The sequence below is a fragment of the Accipiter gentilis genome, chromosome 7 (genome assembly GCF_929443795.1).
Source record: "Accipiter gentilis chromosome 7, bAccGen1.1, whole genome shotgun sequence".
Classification (NCBI taxonomy): Eukaryota; Metazoa; Chordata; class Aves; order Accipitriformes; family Accipitridae; genus Astur; species Astur gentilis.
Window position 1 is genome coordinate 4,697,824 of NC_064886.1, and position 25,213 is coordinate 4,723,036.

The 25,213-nt window shown below is 44.4% G+C and overlaps 2 protein-coding genes across 11 annotated transcripts in view; one reads left to right on the forward strand and one right to left on the reverse strand.

Annotated features, from left to right (window-relative positions):
- The first annotated feature begins 26 nt into the window (after window positions 1-26).
- Window positions 27-12,009, forward strand: ACADS (acyl-CoA dehydrogenase short chain). 7 transcript variants are annotated; one of them, XR_007506652.1, is made up of 11 exons: window positions 27-108; window positions 436-599; window positions 2,261-2,410; window positions 2,610-2,721; window positions 3,122-3,273; window positions 4,446-4,616; window positions 5,828-5,965; window positions 6,235-6,330; window positions 6,673-6,729; window positions 7,377-8,669; window positions 9,265-12,009. XR_007506652.1 is itself a non-coding variant. In XM_049804923.1 (10 exons), the coding sequence occupies exons 1-10, from the start codon at window positions 48-50 to the stop codon at window positions 7,527-7,529; spliced, it is 1,254 nt and encodes a 417-aa protein (XP_049660880.1). In that variant the 5' UTR covers window positions 27-47; the 3' UTR covers window positions 7,530-12,009. The 7 variants fall into 7 exon arrangements, 4 of the variants coding, with proteins under 4 accessions (XP_049660880.1, XP_049660881.1, XP_049660882.1 ...); XR_007506653.1 differs by having other exon boundaries at window positions 9,474-12,009; XR_007506654.1 differs by lacking the exon at window positions 9,265-12,009 and having other exon boundaries at window positions 6,640-6,729; window positions 7,377-7,468.
- Window positions 12,010-13,688: 1,679 nt separating this feature from the next.
- SPPL3 (signal peptide peptidase like 3) overlaps window positions 13,689-25,213 on the reverse strand; it is a 62,116-nt gene continuing 50,591 nt past the window's right edge. For all 4 annotated transcript variants that reach the window (XM_049804928.1, XM_049804930.1, XM_049804927.1 and 1 more), the window contains 5 exons: window positions 19,970-20,076; window positions 18,795-18,958; window positions 17,309-17,508; window positions 16,141-16,250; window positions 13,689-15,399 (listed from right to left, as the gene is read on the reverse strand). In XM_049804928.1, coding sequence (XP_049660885.1) covers window positions 15,328-15,399; window positions 16,141-16,250; window positions 17,309-17,508; window positions 18,795-18,958; window positions 19,970-20,076 — 653 coding nt within the window. In that variant the 3' untranslated portion in view covers window positions 13,689-15,327. The remainder of the gene's footprint in view (window positions 15,400-16,140; window positions 16,251-17,308; window positions 17,509-18,794; window positions 18,959-19,969; window positions 20,077-25,213) is intronic.

Genomic DNA, 25,213 nt, shown 5'->3' on the forward strand with positions numbered 1-25,213 from the left:
GGCTCGCGCGTGCGCCGTCTCCTCGCGCTCCCCTGAGGCGACGGGGAATGGCGGCGGGAATGGCGGCCGCGTTGGCGTTGCTTGCCCGCGGCGGTGGGCCGACCAGGGGTGAGGGCGCCGGGCTCGGCTCCCGGCTCCGCCGCGGCTGCTCGGGAGGTTGCGGGGCAAGCGAAGGGGGTGGGAAGGGGCCGTGGCCTGCGCGGGAGGCGGCGTCCCGGTGCCCTTCAGGGCCTGAGGCGGGTTCCCTCAGCCCGCGGCGGGGCGGTGCCGCCCTTCAAGCCGAGCCCCGGGTGCCGCGGCCTGGGTGCCGGGGGAAGAGTCTCCCTCCGGGGAGGCCGCCAGCCGCGTTGCGTGAGACCCTCCTGGGCGGGTTTCAGCCCTCTCCGCCGGGCGTGAAGGGAAACAACGGCGCTCAATTCCTTTCCTTCCTCTCAGCCCTGCCCTTTGGGTGCCTCCGTCGACTGCACACGGTGTACCAGTCAGCGGAGCTGCCAGAAACGCACCAGATGCTGCGTCAGACGTGCCGGGACTTCGCAGAAAAGGAGCTGATGCCTCTCGCAGCTCAGCTGGATAAGGAGCACCGCTTCCCGGCCGAGCAGGTGGGTGCTGCTCCCCCCGGGAGCACGACGGAGGCGGACTGCCTCGTTCAGAGCCTGACTTCCCTCCGCTGCTGGGGCAGGGCCGCTTGGGCCTGAAGCAAAAAGTACATTAAGCTCTGGCTTAGTAGAAGATTGAGGTTTAGATCAACTTCTGTCAGAGTTCGTGGAGTGTGGACGTTGTAATGCCCACAGGACATTTTGAGCTCTTTACTTGCTTTTCTCTGTGTCTGACTTTAGTATCGTTGAATTTTCAGTTCCCTTACTGCCTTACCTGTGGGCTGTAATACAGCTGACTTATGAAACCAATGAAATACTTTCATAGACTGCAGATAACTGTAAAAATGATTTATAGCGAGGAAGTGTGGGTGACCCAAGTGCATTTCAGATGGTGAAAAGAAGTGATCAGGAGATAGGAGATGCATGTTAGTCATCCTCTGGGGCTGTGAAGAAATTGAGATGCTAATCAAACCTGTGATTTCTCCTGTGGAAAGCAGTACGGACACAGCAGTACATTCTGTGCTGTGTTGAGCAGACTAACTCACCTGCTTCATTGCAGTGAAGTACTAAGCTCCAGAAAAATTATATACTGTTACGTTAGCCAAAAGGCTCCAAGTAAGAACAGTCAGAGGCATGCGAGTTTTGTCATACGTCCCTCTTTCTGTTAAGGATTAAGGAAGGATTAAGCCAGGGAAGTCATACTCACTCTAAGGAAGAAACTACTTTCCACTTTACTTCACTGTTCTTATCTGAGAATTTTACATTTTATTTTTGAGTCTTTTCACTTGAATGTGTAGGGGAAAATTCAAAATGTAAACAGCGTTTATTAAGACAAAGCAACATACATAGAACTAGTTGCTGGCTTTTGTTCATTCTCTGGATTTGATGTGAAGGACTAGTGTTTTGGGTGCCCATACAGGAGGGAAAATATTTGTTTGCTGGTGACGCAGTTATTTCCGCAACACCAAAAGCTTGACATCTTAAATGTAAAAACAGAGGAAAGGTTGTTTTTTCTCTTGTATGTTGCCAAACATTAACAAGAGACCTAGAGTGAGACAATCAGTGCTCTGAAGAGCTTACAGTTAAGAAAGCAGGGGTCCAGCTGAGGAACTTGGGGTGGAATAATGTGGCATGTAACCAACAATTAATGGGAAAGAAAAAAATCACCTTCTTGCAAACTGTTCTATGGGTCATTCATTCTGTAAAATTCTTTCCTTGTGCAGTCCTAGGCTGAAGCTCAGCAGACTCAAAGGTAAAGTTCTAATGATTTTTATCAGCTAGATTTCCCATTGAGAGCTTCCTACTGATAGGGGACATGCAAGGGGAAAGCTTTGGTGGGAGGCTGAGGAAATGCTGGTGGGGTTGTAGCTGCCTGTTTCAGAAGGCTCCCTCCTTCCCCGTACTGAAGAGAGCTCTTTAAATAAGCAAGAGCCTCGTCTTAGGCAGCAGTGACTGAATGCAGCTCTTGGCTCTTGTTGAAGTCATCGGGACCTGGGGACACTTACCAGTTGGTACAGTCAGATTCCCATTTCACCAGGAGTTGTGCACATCTTTTCCTCTGTGTGTAGCCCTGCTATGACCTGTCTTTATTTCCATGTGTCTGTGTGTATTTGCTGGGACACTGGTGGCGCAGAGGGTCTCACTTCTCCATTCCCTATGTGCAGGTAAAGAAGATGGGTGGCTTAGGGCTGCTGGCTATGGATGTGCCGGAGGAGTACAAAGGAGCGGGCCTCGACTACCTGGCCTATTCCATTGCTGTGGAGGAGATCAGCAGGGGCTGCGCGTCCACGGGTGTCATCATCAGCGTCAATAATGTAAGTGTCTCGGGTTGTGTGCGAGGGACAGGTGTGGAACTGAGGCTGGCATTGGGGGGTTATTGGAGAGGGGTTTGTGGGAGAAATGAGGTCTGTTCCTGCGGAGGGTTCTGGTGCATTGGAGAGCACTTAGAAAGTAGGGAGTTACTGGATTGCTTGTACCTTCAAGAGGCACTAACTCAATGCTCAATTCTTAAAGTCTCTGTATTTAGGGCCAATACTCAAGTTTGGCTCCGAAGAACAGAAGCACAAGTGGATTGCTCCCTTCACCAGTGGAGAGAAAATTGGATGTTTTGCCCTTAGTGAACCAGGTGATGTGACTGTTACTGTTCCTGTTGCAGAGAATGTAGGGTAGCTTCTTTCCTTAGTCAGGTTTACGATGGACTTTAGGTCTGTGAAATTGTAGCAGTTTGTGGAAAGGTGGTTTATAGCCATTCTGTGTAAACGAAGTCCTAGTGCCCGAGGTATTAACTGCCATCCCCATGGTCTATGCTGAAAATTTTCATCCGCTCTGTGTGAGCAGAGCTCTGGAGATGGACACATCTTAGACAGATGCACCTTTCCCCTTCCTGTGTGGGTCCCGTGGGAGGGACAGTGGTGACACTACTGCAGTTAAAAGAGGTGCCGTGAGAGGGGGTGCGGGCGGGGGGTGGGTTTGCACCCCAGGCTGCCACCGATTGCCTGAGTTTTGTTTGCTGGCTCCTTGCTCAGGAAATGGTAGTGACGCGGGTGCGGCGTCCACGGTGGCACGCCTGGATGGCGACGAGTGGGTTCTGAATGGCACCAAGGCCTGGATCACCAACGCCTGGGACGCCTCGGCCACTGTGGTGTTTGCTACTACAGATAAATCCCTGAAGCACAAGGTGTGTTCATTTGGGTCAGTCAGGAAAAAGGGGCGGGCGTAAAGGAGTTGTGCAGAAGTACTTTGAAAAGGCTCTGGGGACTCTGTTTAGAGCCATGCAGGCATTGAGCAGAGGAGGGGCTGATGTGCGCTGGCTCTGTTCCGTCTCAGCTCTCCCCTCCCTTCTCCTGGTTACCTAGTGTTGTGGTTTAAGCCCAGCTGGCAGCAAAGCACCACAGGGTTGCTTGCTTGCTCCTCTCTGGTGGGATGGGGAGGAGAAAATACAAAGAAAAGCTTGTGGGTCGAGACAAGGACAGGGAGGGATCACTCACCACTTATGGTCACAGGTGAAAAACAGACTCAACATGGGGAAAAAAAACAAAATCAATTTAATTCACTAACAATCAAATCAAAACAGGATAATGGGAAGTAAAACCAAATCTTAAAACAGCTTCCCCCCACCCCTCCCTACCTCCTCCCGGCAAGAGGTGAGGGGGCTGTGCAGTAGGGGTTGGGGTCAGTTCATCACACCTCCTTTCTGCCACTCCCTCCTCAGGGGGAGGACTCCTCACTCTTCCCCTGATCCAGCATGGGGTCCCTCCCCCAGGAGACAGTTCTGTAAGAACTTCTCCAATGTGATTCCTTCCCATGGGCAGCAGTTCTTCATGAGCTGCTCCAATGTGGGTCCTTTCTGCGGGCCGATCTTCAGTCACAGACTGCTCCAGCGCAGGCTTTCCTGTGGAGTCATGGCCATCTTTGGGGGCATCACCCTGCTCTGGCATGGGCTCCTCCATGGGCTGCAGGTGGGCATCTGCTCCCCTCCATGAGCTGCAGGGGCATCCCCTCCTCTGGTGCACCTTCTCCCCCTCTTTCTTCACTGACCTTGGTATCTGCATTGGGTTTTCTCTCACATCCCACTCCCCTCTCTGCTGCAGATTTCCCCTTCTTAAATATGTTATTGCAGAGGTGCTACCACCGTTGCTGATTGGGTCAGCCTTGGCCAGAGGTGGGTCTGACTTGGAGCCATGGAAGCTTCTAGCAGCTTCTCACAGGAGCCATCCCTGTAGCCCCTGCCACACAAACCCAAAACACCTAGACATGTGGCTTCTATGAAAAATGTTTGGAGGAAGCTTGTTGACAGCCACGTAAGTGGGAAGTTGGCAACACTCCTAAGAGTTTTGGGTCTCCTTGCAGGGCATTAGCGCGTTCCTGGTTCCCATGCCAACTGCTGGGCTGTCACTGGGGAAGAAAGAAGACAAGCTGGGAATTCGAGCCTCTTCCACTGCCAACCTGATATTTGAGGACTGTCGGATACCCAAGGCCAACCTACTGGGGCAGCTGGGAATGGGCTTCAAAATTGCCATGGTAAGAGATGGATTGAGGTGCAGCTGTGGTTGTGTAAAGCTGTAGTTCCCAAGTTTACCATTTTCAAAACCATTTTCAGACTTACGATCACTTTGGTGAGGACCACTCACATAAGCTGTTCTGTGTGACATTAAGCAGTTGACCCCTCTTGCTAATGTGGGAGAAATCATTCACAGAGCTTGATGAATCATTAATTTACTGTAGATCCTTGACAGCACTTTATTGTAGACTCTGTGGTGGTTCTCAGATGAAGGAATGGTGGTGTGTCAGCAGGCATGGTGTATTTTAATTTTTCTCCTTTCCCAACCCTCTATTCCTCTAGTTTGTACCTGCAGATAAAGGGAAAACATGGCATTTTCCCTAAATACTGTGGCAGAGGAAAGCTGTCCTGGAGGCCCAGGACAACCTCTGGATAGTGTCTAAAGGTGGATGAAATCTGAGTTATGGCATGTGTGCGACTTCTGAGGAGGAGCCAGGTAGCTGCGGCACAGCGTGTTCCTTGCAGTGACGCACTACCCCTTGGAAGTGTTCATTGCTCTCTGTAGGGGCAAAACACCATTTGTTGGCCTGACTTTTTGAAAAAGGCTGAGCTCCCTGGAGAACAGCCCATTCCATTATGTCCAAAACTAAATGAACCTGCCAGTCACCAACCACTTTTTTAGGACGCTCAGCCCAGGACTTGGGAAGATGAAGTCTTTTCTCATTGTGCTGTAAATTTTTCCTGTGCATAGTGAGGCAGGGAAGCAGTTAAAAGCAAAATGGGCAGGTGTTTGAGGTAAGTCAGGTTACTGACTCAATTCACTAGTCATTTTGAAAAATGCTTGCTTCACTGTGTGTACTGATAAGAGCAAAGAGGAAAACTGACCAGATTGCTTTTTTTTTTTTCTTTCTTCTTTTTTTTCACTTAAAGTAAAACCAGCTGCACAGTGAGCCAGGGGTCTAGCTGAAGGGTTCTTTTCAGCCCCTTCCAGAGCAGATGCTGCTCGTTGTGCTGTTTCCCTTATTTTGTACACCTGGCTTCTCTGTGCAGTGCCCAGTACATTTTAAAGCTCTCTATTCCTGCATAACCAGGAATATTCTGAATCAAGGAAGTGTCTGACCACAGGATACTAAGGCTACAGCAGCTCCCCAGCAAGATCAGAAATGTGAGTGTACTATCTTTGATCAAGCATGACTTGACTTAACACGTGTATTTTTTTTTTGGTTTTCAGCAAACTCTGGATGCAGGAAGAATTGGTATTGCCTCACAGGCTCTGGGAATAGCACAGGCAGCTCTGGACTGTGCTGTGGATTATGCTGAAAAGAGAATGGCCTTTGGGTCGCCCATCACAAAGCTACAGGCAGTGCAGGTACAAACCAGGTGGACGAGGCAGCTCCAAACATCGCTGGTGCAAAGTTCACGTGCGCTCTCAGGCGTGGCTTCTGGCACACAGTGCACTTTGCACTGTTTGGCCTAAACAGGGTAATAATTTCTGTTTTAAACCACTTAAAACTGATTGTTGGGATGGAGGCGCTCCTTTTTTAGCAATACTGGCCTCAGGGGTGGGAGACTTCTGCTGTATGTTCTTGCACAGGCAGAGGCCAGCACCTGGAACAAAGGCAGCGTTTGTCGTTGCAGTTTAAGCTAGCAGATATGGCTGTGGCGTTGGAGGGTGCGCGCCTGCTGACCTGGAGAGCTGCTATGCTGAAAGACAATGGGAAGCCCTTCACAAAGGTATTTCCAGCCTTGCATTTGTCTAACAGCGACAACACAGGGCACAGGCTCAAGGCAAGGAAACCGCACTATGTACAGCATTGCTGCATTCAGCGCTTGCCCAGCCAGTGCTGTTGGTGTTTAACCCACCAGAAGATGCTGGACTCTGCTGTCAATCCTCAGGCAGCCTGCTGATCCGAGTCCTGGTTTTAGCCAAGGGGAGGGAGGTGGCCACTGTCAGCTGGCACCAGTGATCAGGCCTGCCTCTGCACAGCTGGTCTGTGGGTGTTCAAGCTCCTAGTGCAAATGACCTGTTCCTTTTTGTGATAGCTGCACCCTCAGTGATGTTTTCCTTCTCCAAAGGAAGCGGCGATGGCCAAACTGGCTGCATCAGAAGCTGCAACAGCCATTGCTCACCAGGTAACTACTTCAATTGACATCTCTGATACACAGCATGCTGAAAGGGAGTTTGTGTTGTTGCACAAGTGCTTGGGGAAGGTGGCATGGAGTTTACTAGATTTTTTTAAAAAAAAAAAAACAAAACCCAAACCAACCTGTATGGCTGAGGCTGGTTAGTACAGCCAACCTCCTGGATTGTGGGGGGTGTGGGCAGGGATTTGTGCTGGCCTGTGGCAGCTGTATTATTAAAGTCTTCTGTGCCTGTTGCTGTCCAGGGCAATGTCAAAATTTTGAGTAGGATTAGCAATGGGGGAGAGAACATGGGTGCACCAGTCAGGACTACTAGTAAGATTGCAACATAGTGAACAAATGGAGCAGGACTTCTGCTGTCTGCATTTATTTTCCCCTGTTCTTAACAGTGTCTTAGCCAAACATGGTTCACTAACAACTACCTCTGAAGCGATTCATTCTCTGTCTGGGACATCAGTATTGCTCTTACCCAGTTAAAATCCTGTTTATTCCTCTGACTGCAAATGGGCTGCAGTCATCCCCACGTGTTCCCTCCAGTTATGCTTGCTGTGGGCTTAGCTCCTTTTAAGGTGGCTGTGTTCTCTAGAAAACAAATTCCTTGACCCTGCTTCCTTTCTAACCTGCTACCTTTGTTTCAGGCCATCCAGATCTTGGGCGGGATGGGCTACGTGACAGAGATGCCAGCAGAACGCCATTACCGTGACGCTCGTATCACCGAGATCTATGAGGGGACCAGTGAGATCCAAAGACTGGTGATAGCAGGTCAATTGCTGAAGGCCTACCGTAGCTGAAGAAGCCGACTAGAGCAGGACACTGGCCCCAGAGTGCCTCGTAACAGTGCACAACAGCGATCGAGTCTTGGCTGTCTTCGACGAGGCTAATGATGGAAGTTTTCCTCACCAATGAGTAACTGACCCTCTTGTTAAAATGTGCTGATTCTTCTTTGGACAAAGTATGATGCACGGAAGGCCCTATCTAGGTTTGTAAGTGATGGCTGCAAGTGCAGGAGGGAGGAGGCAACCTATCCTTGTATGGGAGCATAGACCTTTTCCTAAACTGGAGCGTTGTGTTGGTTTGGTAGTGGCAAAATGACTTTGCTGTTCAGTAAAGTCAGCAGCTCTCCTTGTGTGCTTCCCAGCCGCTGCCTGTTTTCCAAAAATTTGTCACTATGTGATACTGGATAACCAGTGCCAAAGTTAGAGGCACTCAGACAGGAACCCTGTGCCCTGTTCCAGGCTGGGGTTACACACCCTCTTCTGTTCAGGGTTTGATGAATTTCAGGTGTGGCACACAGCTATGTGTGAGCTCCTAATTGGATACAGCCTGTGTTGAGGTAATCATTGCAGCAGAGCACTCTTCCCTACTTTCAGCAGGAGAGGAGCCAGGTGGGAGGATACAGGTACTACCTACACACAAAGGGCTCTTCGTACAGGCTGGGGTTGCTTCTATGTAGATGCAAAAACAAAGGTCAGAAAAAAACCCTTGGATCTTGGCCAGCAGAGCCCAGGAGCCTGCTCACTCAGCCACTTATGGATGTAGGTATAAAAGCAAAGGACAGAAAAGCTGCACTACCTGGGACTGTGTGTGTTTGGTTTTTTTAAAAAAAACACCAAAAAACCCTCTGCTCCTAAAGCTGCTTTTACTATACCAACAACTACCCAACAGGAAAGGAAGTACATGAAGTAGCAGCAACAGCCTTTAATCTCTACAAGTTTTGGGCAACAAGGAGGAAATTAACAGATGACACAGAAAACCTTACCAGGAAGCTTTAGCAGTAGCACATATCCTCAATCAGTTATCTTTGGCAAGAAATTAACTTTCAGAAGATTCAACAGCCAAAAGAAAAGCTACAAACTCAGGAAAAGATGGAGACAATTAAGACTCCAGCCTTTATGGTCCACCTCATTGTCCAAACGATGAGTAAACTAGAGGTAAATGGTTATTTTTCTGTGGTGCCATTTATTTAATTTGTGTGGAAGGAAAAACAGCAGGATCCTATTACATACAGAGAGCAGAGAAGACAAATAAAACCTAATTTTATGGAGCACCAGTCCCCACTGTTTTTTTAATGCAAATGTGAATTCATTTAGAGTATTTTCTTCCAGTCACAAGACACAGGAGCATAAACCACCTGGTCCGGCACGCACCAGTTAGACACTGCTTTGAAGTGCAGCAGGCATTTGCTAGTACAGACATCCCAGAAATATACATAAACCCACTGCAGGTCGCTAGAGGGCAACTGCATGTTGGGGCAAAGTCTTCAAGGCTTTAATTTCTCCTTGCTGCTCTCACAAACCTAAGGATTAACAGAAACTGAGCCAAGCAGGGCATTCAACAGGGAATTTCTACTGGAAAACCATTCTAAAGACTGTGAATGTGTTACAAATTATGGAGGGCTTCTAGGAGTGAGAGACACTTTTCTAGCTTGATTTCAGCCCATACCACTGCTTGGACGATTGCTGAAGGCTTGTATCTATGATTGTGTAGGAGAAAGTGATATTATTTTATACTTATTTCTTCTTGCAGCCACTCAGCCAGAACAGGAGCTGTAGGGCTGCTCGCCGCAAGGAAGTGAGGATTGCAGAAATGCAGTTACTGTTCAGTGCTTGTCTTCACTGACCTCGTGTGCTGAGGTCCAGCTGAAACCCCAGCGACCCAGAGCAGTCAGTCACACTTACTTACACCATGCCTGCTGCACTGTTTCCCCTCTTTTTAGCTGGCTGCTTCTCTTACAGCTGCTTTACTGTACCATCAGAGCTTTCAGATCGCTCCTCTTCAGCATCACGCCTCCTTCATTTACCAACTCTAAATGACTGCAGCTTCTCCAGAACAGAGTGAAATTGTCTCTACACGCATCATGGCTGACCTAAGGGGGAGAATAGTGATGAACACCTCAGCTGACTGAGAAGGCACCTGAAGAACCTACAAACTAGATGTACCAAATCCCTGATGGACCTTCTGCAGAGAATATGGGGGGGGCAACTCTTGCAGAAGCCCTGCTGCTGCGCCTGTGCCCAGAACCTGCTTTTGGGAACGCACGGATCATGCACTGCACGCCTCCTTAACAAGCTTCTTGTTAGCTCTGACCTCAATACAACAGCTGACCTGGCTGACAACTGCATACTTGATGCTAAGTTGCTGAGTGCTGCACCTCTGCCATAGTCTGTATCAAATTACACTGCACATCATCAAATAACAAAAAGGGTGGAGCTGGTTAAAAATCGCTGGTCTAGGTACAGCATGCCAGTCAGGTTCCCGAGCCTAGGAATATCTTAAGCTACTCTATTAGAATTCCCTTTGTTATTACCTAAAAACATGCTTTAAAGGCACAAAGGCTTTCCAGTACCTTCCCTGCTGCATAAGTCCAGAGAGGCGGTAACCTGTCACACAGCACTGTTCACAGCAGTGCTTTGGGGTAAACAGCATGCTTATGCACAAAGCCTACCCCAGAGCTCTGAGAGCAAAGAAAGAACTGGGTTTTCTCTGAGCAAGATACTAAGAGCTTACTCCTCGCTGCTGCTGGCTGAGACAATTTTGGCTGTAATACATGTGCGTCTGCTCCTCGGGGCTGTTGTTACTGAAGAGAACTGCTGAAAGTGCAAAACACAAACAAGTTTTGCAGCATTAAATAGGGAGCTCTTGCCGAGAGCCACCCCCAGACAGCACTAACCTGGCTAGGTATAGGGTAGGGCCAGGGTTTGAGAAAAGGATCTAGTTACAAGTAAAGCAAGAAGTTTTTATCAATTTACAAACTCAGCCAACACTGCAAAGTTGGAGCACTGAGATGGGAAAAATCGGGTCATACCTAAATAAGAAAGAGGTGGGGGAGGAGGTAAGCCACAGCTACAGTTTTCAAGGACATTGTGTTTTCTACCCCACAATGCTCTTAAGTGTACATGAAACTAGTTACGAGGCAGACTACTGGGAATGAAGCAGGGGGAGCCCTAACTAGTAGATTTGATATATTTTATGTCATATCTAAAGCTCACAGTCTCTTCATGTCAGTTGCCACCCGACTAAAGGAAGAGAGGAGCTGTTCTGGGCTGTGACAATTAAATACACACAGGTGAGAAATACTTAACTCTTCCTGGGGCACACGGACTTGAGCCACATCCTTCTTGGCCTGTCCCCCACCAAGAATGAGGAGCTGCCTGGAGACTGGATCCCTTCTGAAGCATCCGACTTCCTTGGTGCACAGCAGGACGGGGCTCACCTCTCAATTTCACACAATTTTGAAAAAAACCCCAAGCATTGTCTCGACCTTCCAAGTTTAAGCAGTGTATACAGTATTTACAGGACTCAGCTGACATAGCTGTAGTATTGCTTTCACATTACACTAGTCTCCTCTACTAGTCTTTTCTGACACTGTTAATCTATAAGAAAAACAGTACAAATTATTTTGACTTTATATCAAAATTTTGTTTTGCCTAAGTAGAGAGCCCTCATTATACACACAGACCTGGCAGCAGCCACACATTCAGGTTATGCTGAGGACCTTGGAAAGCGTGACAAATACCAAATTTGAAAGACATCCTGAAGTAAAAAAGCAAAGTACCTGTAAGAATAACAGGAAGAAGAAATGGAATAGAGGTAAGAAAACATGACAGTGTTGTAACTTGAATGAAAAATGCAGTTTACTACTGTTAAGCTAAAAATTGGTTTCAAATTCCACTCCATCACTACTTGTATAAAAAGAAAAATACTTGGAAACCTTCCCTCCGCTTCCACCTCCAAGGAGGTCAAGACTAAGCTGGGGAAGCCACTCAACCACCAGTATGTATTTCCCAATTGCCTCAGTGACTTCTTCCCCTTCTCTCACAGAACATGCTGTACTTCCACGTACAAGACAGGAAATGTTCATCTCAGCAAAACGCTTCTGAATGTCACACGATTAAAAGTGCGGCGCTGGCCACCCTGGTGTGCTCCTGAGCCTCCGCAGGCAGCGCAGTGCAGCGCAGTACAGCCCCGCAGCTGGGCTGGGCACCGATTTGACAACTCCCTGGGTCGCTCCCATCAGGCCAATACAGACACGGAATGACCAGCTTGCATTTCTAATACATTTCACCCATACTGGCTGGCCAGACAACCCCAGGTCATTTTTGAGCTCATAATATTTGCAAGATTAAGTGTGACCTTAGGGAAGTTTAAAAACACAAACAGTAAAATTTCTAAGCTGACTATTCCCAAAGACAAAGCAGAAAACCAACTCTAGAACTGTTAACAGGTTTGTATGTTACAATTCTTTGCTATAAACACACTCTATGTCTATCACTTTTTGGCCAGTGTCCTTTTACCTTCCCACAAGCAGGCTTATGTTAGTCAAACAATTGCTAAAATATTTTTTTATGACAACTTTTCAGAAGAAAGGGCAGGTGGTTTGGCTATCTCGCTGCAGGACTTGGTGTCAAGTAGTTTATTAAGGAGTTCAACAGAATGTTAAACCAAGAAGGTATCAACAACCATAGCAGCCACAACAGGGACAGGGAGCCCTAGGCCCTACATGGCCTCTGGAAATCCAGAGGACCCAAAGCAGCTTGTACAGTTTCATCCTCAAGCTGAGAAGACATGTAGTCGGCCAGACTGAAGAAACAAGGACAAAAGGTGTGTCTGCGCAGAGAGGGCCCAGCAGCTGAGTAGCGAGGTAGGAATCTGCTTCTAATCCCCCTGAATGCTGAGGTTGTTCTAGATGGGAGAGCTGTGGGACAAAGCTTTACAGCTTTACCTTACTCAAAAAACCTAGGAGAATGCTTTGCCCTCCACAAGTGTAATAGGTTTGTATTTAGAACAGTTATGCTTCAGTTAACCTCTGCAAAGCACCAAAATCCTTTTCCCACAGGTGGCAGCTACTGTTGCACACTGAAGGGGCAGCAAACATTTTTCAGTCCAGTTTTTGCTCACCTGGCAGGTGGGAGCTTCCGACGGGGAAGCTGGGCAGTCCGCTCGGTGCAGGAAGCTCTACCTACCTGTGCGTTCAGAAACCAAGTGTTGCAGTTACAGCTCAGTCTCTTGGTGTAAGTTAGAAGGTCGCAGTGTGTGGGAGGGCAGTACAGCTTAAAAAGGCAGGTCAAGATTTTTCCGGAAAGCTAAATTAATTCTCATTAAGCATTTGTCCATTAGTACTTATAAAACTTTTTCCAGAATCCTTTTTAAGTGTAGAAAATCATTCACAGGCATGCTTTCCTGGCAGGGACTAAAAAACACCACTTGTAAAACAGAGAAAGACCTTTTATTTTAATTCCAAAGGCAGGAGGGAACTCCTGTGCATTGCTATCAGGTGGGTGGAAGGGCTGGGAAGATAAAGCAGTAGTGAACAGGATCTAAAGATTTTATTCCACTGCTTGGAATCTCTGGGGGAAAAAAAAACAACCAAAAAAGTGTCTTTTTTTTAATCTCTCTGAATATCCTCATCAATATTTTATTCACCTTAAGTTTGAGGTATGTACTGAAAATTGATGCCTTTTGTCCCAAGCTGACTGCAAGTCTGGGACCTGACACCTGCTATGAACAGTAAAAGCAGATTTTTAATTAAGAACTATTTATTTCATTAAAAAGTGACAGTTACCTGACGACAAGCATTGCAGGCACATGCTAGAAGAAATGCTTTCAACTAAGTGAAAGAGATGAACTGGGGGGGGGCGGGGAATAGAATAAAGTCACAACATCCCCACCACCACACCTGCCCACCCACACTTGCTAAATCTTGGAGCCCTCCATGCCCCCCAAAGGGCTGCGCTGCTGCTTACTGTTTCTTCAGATGTTTCACCTGTCTCGGAGATCTGTTACAGCCCTCGCAGAGGCCGTCGGCCCCGTCAGCCCCTCTGACTGTGAGCAGTGGCAGACTTCCCTGAGAACAGAGGAAGACATTAATTAATGACAGTACACACGCGGCTGGACAAAATTTTCTACCATGCTAAAATATGCTCTTGTAACATCTGGAAGAGCAGAAAGGATCAGACATTTCACCAAAGCTTCCTTACCTGTTGTAACAAAACTGTACCCCAAAGTAATGTTACCGTTCCGTCAGATTCATTCTTAAACATTCCTGTTTTCCTTCCAGTCAACTAACAGTTACCAGCATCTATCAAACTAACAAAAGCTATGAGTTTTTGGGAGAGCTCCCCAAATCTGATTTGGCAGAGTATTTTAAAGGAAAAAATTTCTAGTTAGCTAGGGAAGCCTTTAAGTCAAAAAAACAAAACCCCAAAACCCCCAAAAAAACAAACCAGAACTGGAACTGCTGGTTTAAAATAAATAAAAATCCACATTTTAACAGGCTACAGGTACAAAGCAGTCAACACGCAAACTCCAACCAGTCACAACAGTAAAGGACAGTTTTTCTTTTTTCCTTTTTTTTTTTTTTTTTTTTTTTCTCTTTAAGGGGCAGGGGCATGGAAAAAATACAGCACACTAATGAAACAAAATGCAAAAAATACAAAAAAATAGAAAATAGAAAAAATGTATTTACAAGTGATACATTACTATGATCAGAAAGCACAAAGACAATTGCTGCTATAATACATGCACTGGGTCAAGAAGGAACTACTAAAAACCTGCAAGGGAGCTGTTTGTAAAAAAAGAAAGTTAAAAAAAAAAAAGAAAAAAAAGACAAAAAAAAGACACCCCCACTCCCTCCCCCCTCAAACGAACAGGGTTGGGTTTGAATTTTTTTCTTCCCTAATTTGCTACATTGATCAAAATCAAATATCCCCTAACGTCCATGAGTACAATCAGTACAAATACTACACTTGTTTTTTAAACTGCAGGTTCAGTTGTAGGAGGGGGGAAAAAAAACAGCAGCTCATTGTAGATCCATATACAAGAAAGCCATAGTAAACTGCTCTACATGCTAAAAATTACAGCAAGCCCCTGTCTGCTACATAGCATGATCTTAGCAGGTTTTCCTTTTTATTTATTCATATATATATCTATATGTGTGTATATATATATGTATAAAAATCGTGCCCTTTTTCACTGCAACATGACATCTGGGTGGAAATGTAACTTGTTACAACAAATTTTTATATGTATACTGCAAGAAGTCACTCAATGTCTGTGGATTTAATAAGTAACCTCACACCACAGGAAATATTTAATAAATCAAAAAAACCCAATATTGTGACAGAAGACCTTCTGTCTCAGTTCTTTTCAAAACCGAAGTCCAGCAGGAAACTGGTCCCAATGTCCATGAGGAGTTCTCTGAAGAAGCTTCAGTTTTCTTAAACGTTATTTCTTTTAGTGTTCACAAGTTTCTGAACGACTTCAAGCCGTTTTCAGTTTCAAGTCTGTCTCTTCCTCTCTCACAAAGGTAATAGTCTGGTGCTAATCCATCCGAGTGAGGAAAAGAGGAAAGTGGCTGCAGTTGCACCAAGGGTCCCCCAGTTCCACATCTGCAGGGAGAACGGAGTCACACGGAGCTCCAGGATCTTAGCTTTTTTTCTTTTCCTCCTTTTAATACAAAGTCCTTTCATACAAGTCCCGTAGTTGGTACCTTCCCAAGTACCAGCCAGTCCAGCTTTAGGAGATGACAAAGCCACAAGTTAAAGTGAAAAGGACCAAGGCAGAAGTTCAGGTCACTTTCTATCTGTTCCATCATACTTCCAGGAAACGGGAGCTGCTGGACTTGGAGTGGAAAGGCTCAGACCACATGCGACGTAGATCGCCCTAGGCAGGAAAACAGCAGAACGACCATGCCTTCAGAAACTTTAAAGTCCACTTAGAACTCAGATTTTAAAATGCATATATAATTGCAAGCATGTCTTAATGTTTTAAAGCAAATTTATTCTTCACCTGTTTTGCAAATTACAATAAAGACAGTAAAAAATAAATCCTTTCCCTGTCAGGCCAGAATGTCTTATTTTGGTGGCAGATCTACCCAAAATGGCTTTGTGATAGAGAGAAAATATTTATGCAGGTGGAAAATTCTGTCCTTTCTTCGGCTCTGCTCTGCAGAGCGCTAGAAGTGTGTTTCAACAACAGCTCTGTAACAGGAAAGGCTACGTTTTAAAATTTCAGTTCAGAGCAGGTGACTGAAAAGTGGTAAACAAGGATATGACTCTCCAATCTCTGTCCGACCTTTGTGCACGCATTCTTTCATGACCAGCTGGGCGAGGACAAATTCACTTATTTAATTAAAACAGCATTTAATACTTCAGAATGTAGTTAGTTTATAATTACTGGCACTTTACGTACATCAATTATCTTCTGTTTCAGCGACTCATCTCTCGGTTACTCAGTCCTCGGAAATTAAGATTCACCCCAACAGCACCAGTACCTTAGTTCTGGGCCAGGGCTGTTAAGGACACGCGTCATCCTCATGAGAACTGCTGCCCAGTGCAAGAACACTGACCCCGCTTCCAGCTGACCCCCAGAGCTTCCTGCTGTGAATACATAATCCTGTCTTACCTTTAAATAGGCCATGGTGAGGAGCGGCAATAAAGTAAATGGTACCAAATAGAGTAGGGCAGGCTGGGCTGCCCGGTGAATACGAGAAGCTACTGTTGCAGTTAATAGACCTGTAAAAGAAAAAAGTGACTATAAATATCTTTAGGTTGCATATGGATCCACACGTGGCTCCCTTCCCCACCATTTTGAGAGACGGGCTGTGGAAAAGTTACTTACCTGTGCTTTGCTTTCCCTGAATACAGTCGAAACAAACAAAACAGCGAAAAATTATTCTGTTTTAATATTAGGCTGTGTTGAGCCACTTGCTCCAGTTTTGAATCTCAAAGACTCAGCTAAGAATAACTCAAACAAAACGCAACAAAAGGCGAAGGGGAGGAAGCTGAATGCACCACAGTGAAGTGCTACTCCAGTGCTGGTACCTCTTGAGACTGTCAGTCTGAGGCCCCTAGCCTGAGAAACGGCGGGCCGAGAGGAAGGACCGTACACACCAGGAATGATTTTCCTGGATACTTGCCGAAAGGGAATGTAGGGGGAAAGATGGGGCGTTGTGGGGGAGGCTATTGGTAGGAAATGATCTTTCCTTTTCATCCTCAGAAGGACTGCAGGAGGTCAGGATATGCACAGACACATGTCCTTCTGAAAAACTTATTTTATGCTGGGGAGGAGAGGATGGCTACATCAAATTATAAACAGCATTCCAGTTGTGACTTTTTACCATTTGCTGCACGTACTACAGCGTCACAGGATCATAAGCATTAACAGTAGAATACAAAAATGCAAGAATTATCTAGATGAATTATCTAGATGTACTCTTGCACAGCATAGTCCATCTAGAAACTCCCGTATTTTTCCCAGAACCCAGATACGAGCTACGACACCTTCTATGCTAGTAAAGCAAAGTATAAGAAGTTGCTAACCAAAATACACCGATAGTCTCTTTCATCCTCTGAATAAAAAACAAACAAAAAAAAATCTTAAAAAGATGACTCTTGAAGGATTTTTCTCCCTAGACCATGCCAATGAAACCCAAAGAGAAGAGGATTAAAAAAACCATAACCAAGCGTTCTCTCAAAGCCTCTTTACACTTGTTTTCATCATCTTTTAAACCTACTACAACAATCCCACTTCTGCTCACTAAGCAGCTATCCGTATTAAACTAATTACTCACCTACAAAATATCCAATAAGTGTGCAGTGAAAGTAAGAGACCTTCTGCATACGTCCAGAGATGTTCCCTGGTCCTGGGGCACCACAGGAATCACTGTTGGCTTGCTTTTTGTAGTTATCGTAACGCAGGACAAAGCAGAGCAGAAGACCTGGCATCACAATATCTCCGATCCCCAGCATAGAGAAGTGGCTGCCTGTGGAACTAGAGAGCAACTGAAATTGGGTTCATGCCCAAAACACAGGGTGACAAGCTCTAGACTCCTCCACTTTGGTTTTGAGCTTCATTTTGCACATCTCTTCTTTCTACCTGCAAACTTTTATTTATGTAGTAGAAGCTAAATGCTGCCTACCGAGTATTTTTTCCTCAATGATTACAGCACCACCTCAGCTCATTTTAAACATACCCATTTTGACAGTAATGACATGTTGCTCCAAACCAGTTTATTTCTGCCAGCAGTGTTTAAGCTGCTTTTGCTCTTAACTCACTCAGTGAAACAGATCCATCAACTCAGTATTTCAATCATCTCTCTTCTAAGCGTTAATGGGAGGTACCAGCTGAGCGTTTTATCAAACTGTTTAACACTGACAGACACTGCACCTTCATTCCCGAGCACATAGATTGCCTCTAATACAAGGCAGTAAATCGATTTATGGACTTCTTAGATCTTTGGCCTCATTCAGACAAAACACATAGAAAACTATAGTCTCACCAGATTCCCAGAAAAGAGCCAATTGTTGAGTAGATTAAGAACTAAAATTGCCCATGATCTTAAATGCAAGGGATTTTTCATGAAAATGAAGCCAAATTAAGTTATCACAAAGTTGACAAAATGAACAATTTTCGTTTTACCATTGCAGACAATCAACTCTTAATCTCTGTTATTTCAGCATCCCAACATCTGAAGAGACAAGAATAGAGTAAATATGCCAACGTAACCTACTGTATAACTGCTGACGCATTGGAGCTTACTGCCCAATCAGGCCTACGCGTATCTGGTTAAAAATCTGAGACATCAAGGAACCCCTGCAGTAGAGAGATGTGGAATAATCTCCCTCCAACACAGCACTTGCCCAGTAAGCCGTCCTTGCTGAGATCAGTTTCCAACTCCCTTCCCAATCACTTGCAACTACGCAGTAATCAAGACTATTCTGATGTTTTAATAAACCTCAGGTCTTTTGCTTTTAAGTATTAGGTCATAAATCTTACCATAGCAGTCATTAAACTGTAAAACTCACACATGTGTCGAAAAGCGTATCCTGTTCTCAACAGGCCACCTTTTAACCTAATTAGGACCATTTCTGCATGCTATGAGTCAGCAAACGCAAAGTGTCCAACCCTCACTACTCGTTATATACCTTCTGATCACGAAGAGGGAGTCACTAAACGGGGAACTAAGTTGATATTTTCCAATAGAATTAGTACTACTAAAGCGTACGGGGAAGGAAAAATTTTCTTATATAGTACAGTAAAAGAACCGCTGATTTTACCTTGGAAATACAAGTTTACCAGGCAGCGACAGACGGGGAACATCTCTACCCACGTTTGGTCCCAGGTGAAGTTTCCGGGATAAAACATCAAGGGGATTATCAGCTGGTTGTGTGGCCACTTTCACCATAACATTGCTGTTAAAGATGTAGGCAGAAAAAAACACCTACGGAGCAAGGAAATAATCAGAAATTACAAACTGCAACTATAGAGCAACTCAAAGCTGCGTGTATTTTTGCTTTGCTTATTCAAGAAAACAGAGGATGTTGTCCAAGTTTTCCATACACATACATTGTATATATGATGATAAAAGGCAAAATGTATTTAAAAAATTCTGATAAAGTTTTTTACACCATTAATCCTCAAGAATAACTGGAGTGTACTTTCTGATATCAAGATATTGATCAATATCTTGAGATCCTTTGGCAAAGGACCTGTCTGAGCTACAAGTTGTAGTCCAGGACTACAAAGGCCAGTAAGAGGATACTGAAAATAGGAGAAAGCTTGAAAGCAGAGAAGAGGTAAGTGCGGTGCTCACTCATTAAGGGAATGATGCCACACTTGTTTCAAACAGGCTCTTTATAGCTCATCACACTGGGAAACTGACTGACTGCCAGAGCTGTCAGCAAGTGCTTCCCTGGATCAGTACTCAGTGTTATGCAAAGGTAAAAAAAACAAAATAAAAAAAAAATAATTAATCCTTTCAGTATTACAAAATATATTCTGTCAGGTTTCTTGTAAAAGTGTGGTAAGACTTTATGCCAACCTTACTGGCTATAAATCAGCTTGCATTGCATTCCTGTTTTGAGGATTTCACTACTAATCAGAAGCTGGCATGTGCATACTGTGCAAGTGTGCATAAGGTTTTGTGTTTACTTGGAAATGCTTGTTCTGATCTTCAGCCAGGCTTTCAAAATTTGAGGTCCAATTTCTTTTTTTAAATAATACGCCAAAGTTGAAATAGTCTAATCATGTTTCTGCTTTTGTCAACTAATTACCGAGGAAATCATTCTGCATCCTGCTGCAGACTTTTAACGTCTCAGAATGGAGCAATGAAGCTGATCTTCTGGCTTTGCCAGATTTCAACAACTAGTACAATTCATGTAAAAATGGCCCAAAGCCAATTACAAATCCAAAGGATAAAAACAGTTTTAGCAAAACCAAACAAAACACTTACCCAAAAGACATCATAAATTAGTAACCCAGAGAGTAGCAAGCAGGAAACCTTCAGGCTCGGCAGCCGAACAAAGGCTATCATTGCAACACACAGGCCCATAGCCAGAGCTACAAAATGCAAGCACATAATTAGTTCATTAAAAATAGCAAAACAAACAAACAAAAAAACCCCCCAACCCCAAGCCAATACCTCCCCCACAAAAAAAAAACACCCCAAAGAAGCCTCTGTTTGCACCTGTACAGCACTGCATGCACTAGATGACTGTCCACCATTGCCAGACAGTGAAATTCTTCTGGCCAGAGTTAAGAAAAGTCAAAATACTTTCAATAGCCAACTGCAAACATGTTCCCATGGAAGCAGAAATGCCTCTGCAGGCACAACTGCCCATTCCACTCAGCTTCCACTACCCGTCACAAAGACCTGTTTTCACGTCTTGTGTCCTAGAGACTCTGTCTCCCCGTAAAACACTGACTACCCAGCTAAAAACAGAAGCAACAAAACAACTTGGAGCTCTTTGTCCCCTAAATGTAAATCTCTACTTTTACACAGTTCAGAGATTTTCTAATAAATGCGTAAAATAAATAAAATCCTTGACTCAATTCAGAAATAGCGTGGTTACATGACGTGTTAGAACACGATATGACAAAAACCCACTCAAACCAACCTTCTGCTTGGGCAAGATTGTGTAAGACTGCCTGAACACAAACAATGAAATATTATCATTTAGATATACAGGGATTTCCCAGTAACAAAAATCTATGTGAAAGCCTACCTACCAACGGGGAAAAAAATTTCTTTTCTTAACCCTTCTCCCAAGGGTGAGTTTTCAGCCAGATCAACGAGCTGAACGACAGCCGCAACTCAGATGTTAGTTCTGTTCAAAGGGGAATTTTGTCAGGGTGGAAAACTAAGATGTTACACTAAAAAAAAAAGAAAGAAATTTCCCAGCCTTCACATTTGTGTGGTTTCCTGCTTCTTTAAGCCTAGCCTTAGCTACCACAGATACTCAACTGATAATCAAATGTATTTTAACTGGTTCCAAGCAAATCCCTAAAGAGATACTTAAAATAAATAAAAAAACCCCAAACAAAAAACCCCCCAAACCCTTAAAAAGTAAATCAACTTTCATCTATGATATCAGTATATTTACAAGGAATAATGGAGCCCTGTTGGCACCAGATTACACTTAAGTATGCAGAGACTTATAAACCAAATGTGTTTGTCTAACATGACATAGAATTTGTAAAAAGTTATAAGCTTATTTTGACCAACTGAAACCACAGGGAAAATTGATTCATTACGTATATGTCCACCGGTGCGATAACTTGACTAGGCCAAAATTTACAAGTTAACCATTGGATTCTCGCACTATAATTATGCAACTGTGAAATGACCTTACGCTTGCATTTCACCTGAAAGATGTGGAGTTCTTCCATCACATTTCCGTACAGATTCAAGGGAAAAAAGTGCCAGCAAACACCTGCCAGTGTGGCTGCTTGCAGTGCCCAGGGGTTGCATCCCGGCAATGACTTTGCCAAACCCACCTTTATCTTCTGAGAACTGACAAGCTTAGCACAACACGAAGTGTCACGGCTGCCAGTTGCAACGAAGTAATGGGATTACTCAGATAAAAATGTACCCCAAATCAGGCTGCATAACTAACTAGCTATAAAATGTAAGCAAATTATTGAGGTTTAAAGAATTTGACACAGCAAAGCAGTGAGAAAAAGAACTGCATTCAGTAATTCCATATAGCCTTCAGTTACAGACTTCCTCTGGCAGGAGAGCAAATACAAGGGAACAGTCTGTCTTAAATCAAAGAGGTTTCTCTAAAGCCAGTGTTAATAATAGCTCAAGCAAGCCTATATTTAGGAGAGGATTTCCAGGTTATAATTAACTAGAAGTGGAAATATTTTAACCAGCGTGAAGCTCTATCTATTGTTCACACGCTCTATTTCTCTATCACTGAAACGAACGCAGGCACACGCGCAGGACACTTTCATCAAACTAAGCAAATACCGGGTAGAGAAGGAGATGGACAAAAAGTCCTTTAGAAGACAGTGAAATACACATGCTAGTAATTATGCAGTTTTGCAACTGCTTTAAGAAATACTGGTAAATTTAAAAAACAGAAGGGAAGCAAGAATGCCCGAGAGCAAGTACGAGTAATATAGGCCAAAGTGCAGTCAAACCACCAACAGGCTTCTCTAAATGGAAGCCAGCTTCCTTTTCCAATTAAAAGGTCCAGAAATCATACAAGAAACAAAGTCATCCATATCCAAGCTCATGGATGGTGTTGACAAAATATATAAGGCAGATCTCCACTGAAGTATACTCCATTAAAAAAAAAAAAAGAAGAAAAAAAAAAAAGGAAAAAGGAGAGGGAAAGAGAGAAAGAAAGGTAAAATAGCCACATGAACAGTAGCACTGGGTTGGAAGTGCTGGGCAACAGGTTAACGAAGCTGAATAAGAAAAAACTAACTGAAAGAGTTAACTTTCAATGAACAGAACGAATTAATTTCAGAATCCCTGCAAGCACGGTCCTTACGGAATAAGGATATTCTGAGGATTAACAATATTCTTGCATATGTGATTAGACTCTCCAGATACAGCATATTTTTCAGCTTTACTGCACTACTGCACCCAGAACAGATGAAACCACTGAGATGCTGGTGCTGTGGTGTCTGGTTTACAAAGCATTATGCAAGCTGGCGAGGCTTGAACTTCCCCCACAAGCCACCAGTTGACTTTTGAAAGAAACAGGTACAGAAGTTCTGATCTAATCATGTTCCTATAAAACTCTCAAAGCGTGTTTTAGAGTGGGAATAAGAACACGTGTCACGAAGCAGCCTCCGCCCGACTGCCGCAGCAGTTCCCAGGGTATCCGTGACCGTTCAGTTCACTCTGTAGCTATAGATAGACACCGTGTACATCCACAGCATTCCCATTGTACTCTCCAGCTATGTCCACTATTTAGGAAAGCTTTTAGCCAGGGTTTACCAGGGGACAGTGACCATCCTTGATGATTCTGTCATCAAACAATCCGCTCTGAGAAATAAGCGTTTCTAGACCTATAAATGTACATCACCACGTGCCAGAACAACCCCCTGGAGACAGTATCTGCTCATTCTATCCTGTAAAATGTCCCTGGCTTTAGAAACAGTTCAACCAACTACTGTGCAGACAGGGGAACTGCAGTACTTGAGAAACGAAGACTGTTCTGGTGGGAACTGCCATACCCCAATTTTGTAAGGACTGGAAATTACCATGAATTATTTCCCGTCCTTGTTACTTAGCTCTAAAGTAGAAATACTCATGTCTCATAAGGAGAATCAACTGCACAACAACAAGCTATACACACAAAAATCCAAGGTGTACTGTTCAGAAGAAATGCCTGCCCCACTTCTCCCTCCAGCTGCCGGCCCAAGCGATGTGAAGCACGTTCACAACATCTGTTTCATTTTCTGCCGGCAGCGAAACAGAAGATCATCCCTGTGCAAGCGGGGAGGAGGAGTTAGATCACAGCACACCCAGCAGCTGGCAGGCGACAGCTTAAAGTCGAGCAAGCGCTCCACTTGCATATATTATCGAGCAGTACTTATTACCCACATTTCCCTCCAAACAAGATTAATTGCGGTCTGAAGTATTCGCTTACAGAGAAGCAAAGGGTACAGGCAGAGATGGTGTGATCCCACTTGCAGCAGTATAATATGAGGAATAAAACTGCAGAGTCTGTTTCCCTGACAAAGGCCAATAAATGCTGTTCCCTGTTCAATGTCACTGACGAACATCGATTTAATTGGATTTGAACAAATGACAAGAGGCTTACCTATACAGTACAAACTCCCTTAATATAAACTACATAAAATACTCCAAAGCTAGACAGCATCAACACAATTCAGTAAATCATAAACAACTACCAAGAGAAATAAAACCCAGAAACCTCACTGCACCAGCAGTTCAGTACTCTGCAGATTAATTACCTGAAAGCCCACTATTTCAGACTGAAGCACTTACAAAAATAGCTATTTTAAGTAAATGCTTCTGTCGATATCTCAGTGTAGACAAGCCTTTTCATATTTTACCAAAATCCACACGTGACACTCCATTTAGCTTTGTAGCTACTGCAGATCAAAAATCACCCTTGATTTCATGGTGGGCTACTCTCCTTAACACAAAACAAACACTGCATTTTTTCGTTTAGTATCTGGGTACTTCAAAAGGTATTCCCTAACAAGTAGAGCTTTTAAAGCAGCAAAAAGCATGAATGAAACACAACGCCTATACACAAAAGAAATAATCAAAATGCCATAAGAGGTTTCAGTGCTAGGGACTTTCTGCTGCTGCTATCTTTTAGGAGGAGCTGGAAAGCTGATGTGATGTATGTTTTCTATTGCAACAAACAATTTCACGGGCAAGTGATGTTGTCCCAGCTATTTTTCCTCAAGCAATCACAACCTCAGGGTGCCATTTCATGAGATGTCCTAAGCCAGTTCAGCTGCCTGACACTACCGAGAAGCGGAGGTCCTGCTCCTGGCTACCCCTTCATGCCTTTGCTATCATATCAACTCCATCCCCTCAAATCCCATCATGCTGCCACTTACCTTTTCCCAAATTTAGCAAATACCTGACTGCACAATAAGCCAATTCATCTCACTGCAGCAGCAGAAAAATAGCCTGGCAAAAAAAGAGTATGCTGCCATTCTAGTGAGCTGAATCAGTTTACCATGTGATTAAATGAGTGCCAGAGCTAGCACAAGAGATCTGGAAGGCAGGAGGGGAGAAGGAAAGCTCCTTTTTGGAACAGTAAGCTCTGAATTCAGTTCGACCAGCATTTAAAAAAAAATAAAAAAAAAAAAAAAAAAAATCACACCTTCAAGCCAACTGGATGCCTGCCAGCTTCACCCATCTCACCATCCATGGCAAGCATCAAAGAGATCAAAGACAACCAGCTACTGTGAACTGTCTCACAACAAATTATTTGATCATCTGAACCAATAAACAGCAAGACGCACAGCAGAAATTAACCAGATTGTTAAGATCAAGTTATGTTTCATAAACAACCACTGTCTCCACACACCTTTAACTAAAACTGGTGATTCACCCTACATCACACAGGTGCAGAATATCTTTCATGAGTGTTCTGGCACTTCCAAGGAAGCTTTTACAAACCAGAAAAACAGGTGTCCCAAACACTACCCTTGCATGCTCCTGACAGCGGTTGTTTTCAGGGAGTCTACCACA

What these genes read in the sequence shown, in the direction of transcription:
- ACADS (XM_049804923.1), top strand. Translation starts at nt 48, where the DNA reads ATGGCGGCGGGAATGGCGGCCGCGTTGGCGTTGCTTGCCCGCGGCGGT. An exon ending in CGGCGGTGGGCCGACCAGGG is followed by an intron (nt 109 to 435) that starts GTGAGGGCGCCG and finishes CCTTCCTCTCAG; the next exon opens with CCCTGCCCTTTGGGTGCCTC. An exon ending in TTTTGCCCTTAGTGAACCAG is followed by an intron (nt 2,722 to 3,121) that starts GTGATGTGACTG and finishes CTCCTTGCTCAG; the next exon opens with GAAATGGTAGTGACGCGGGT.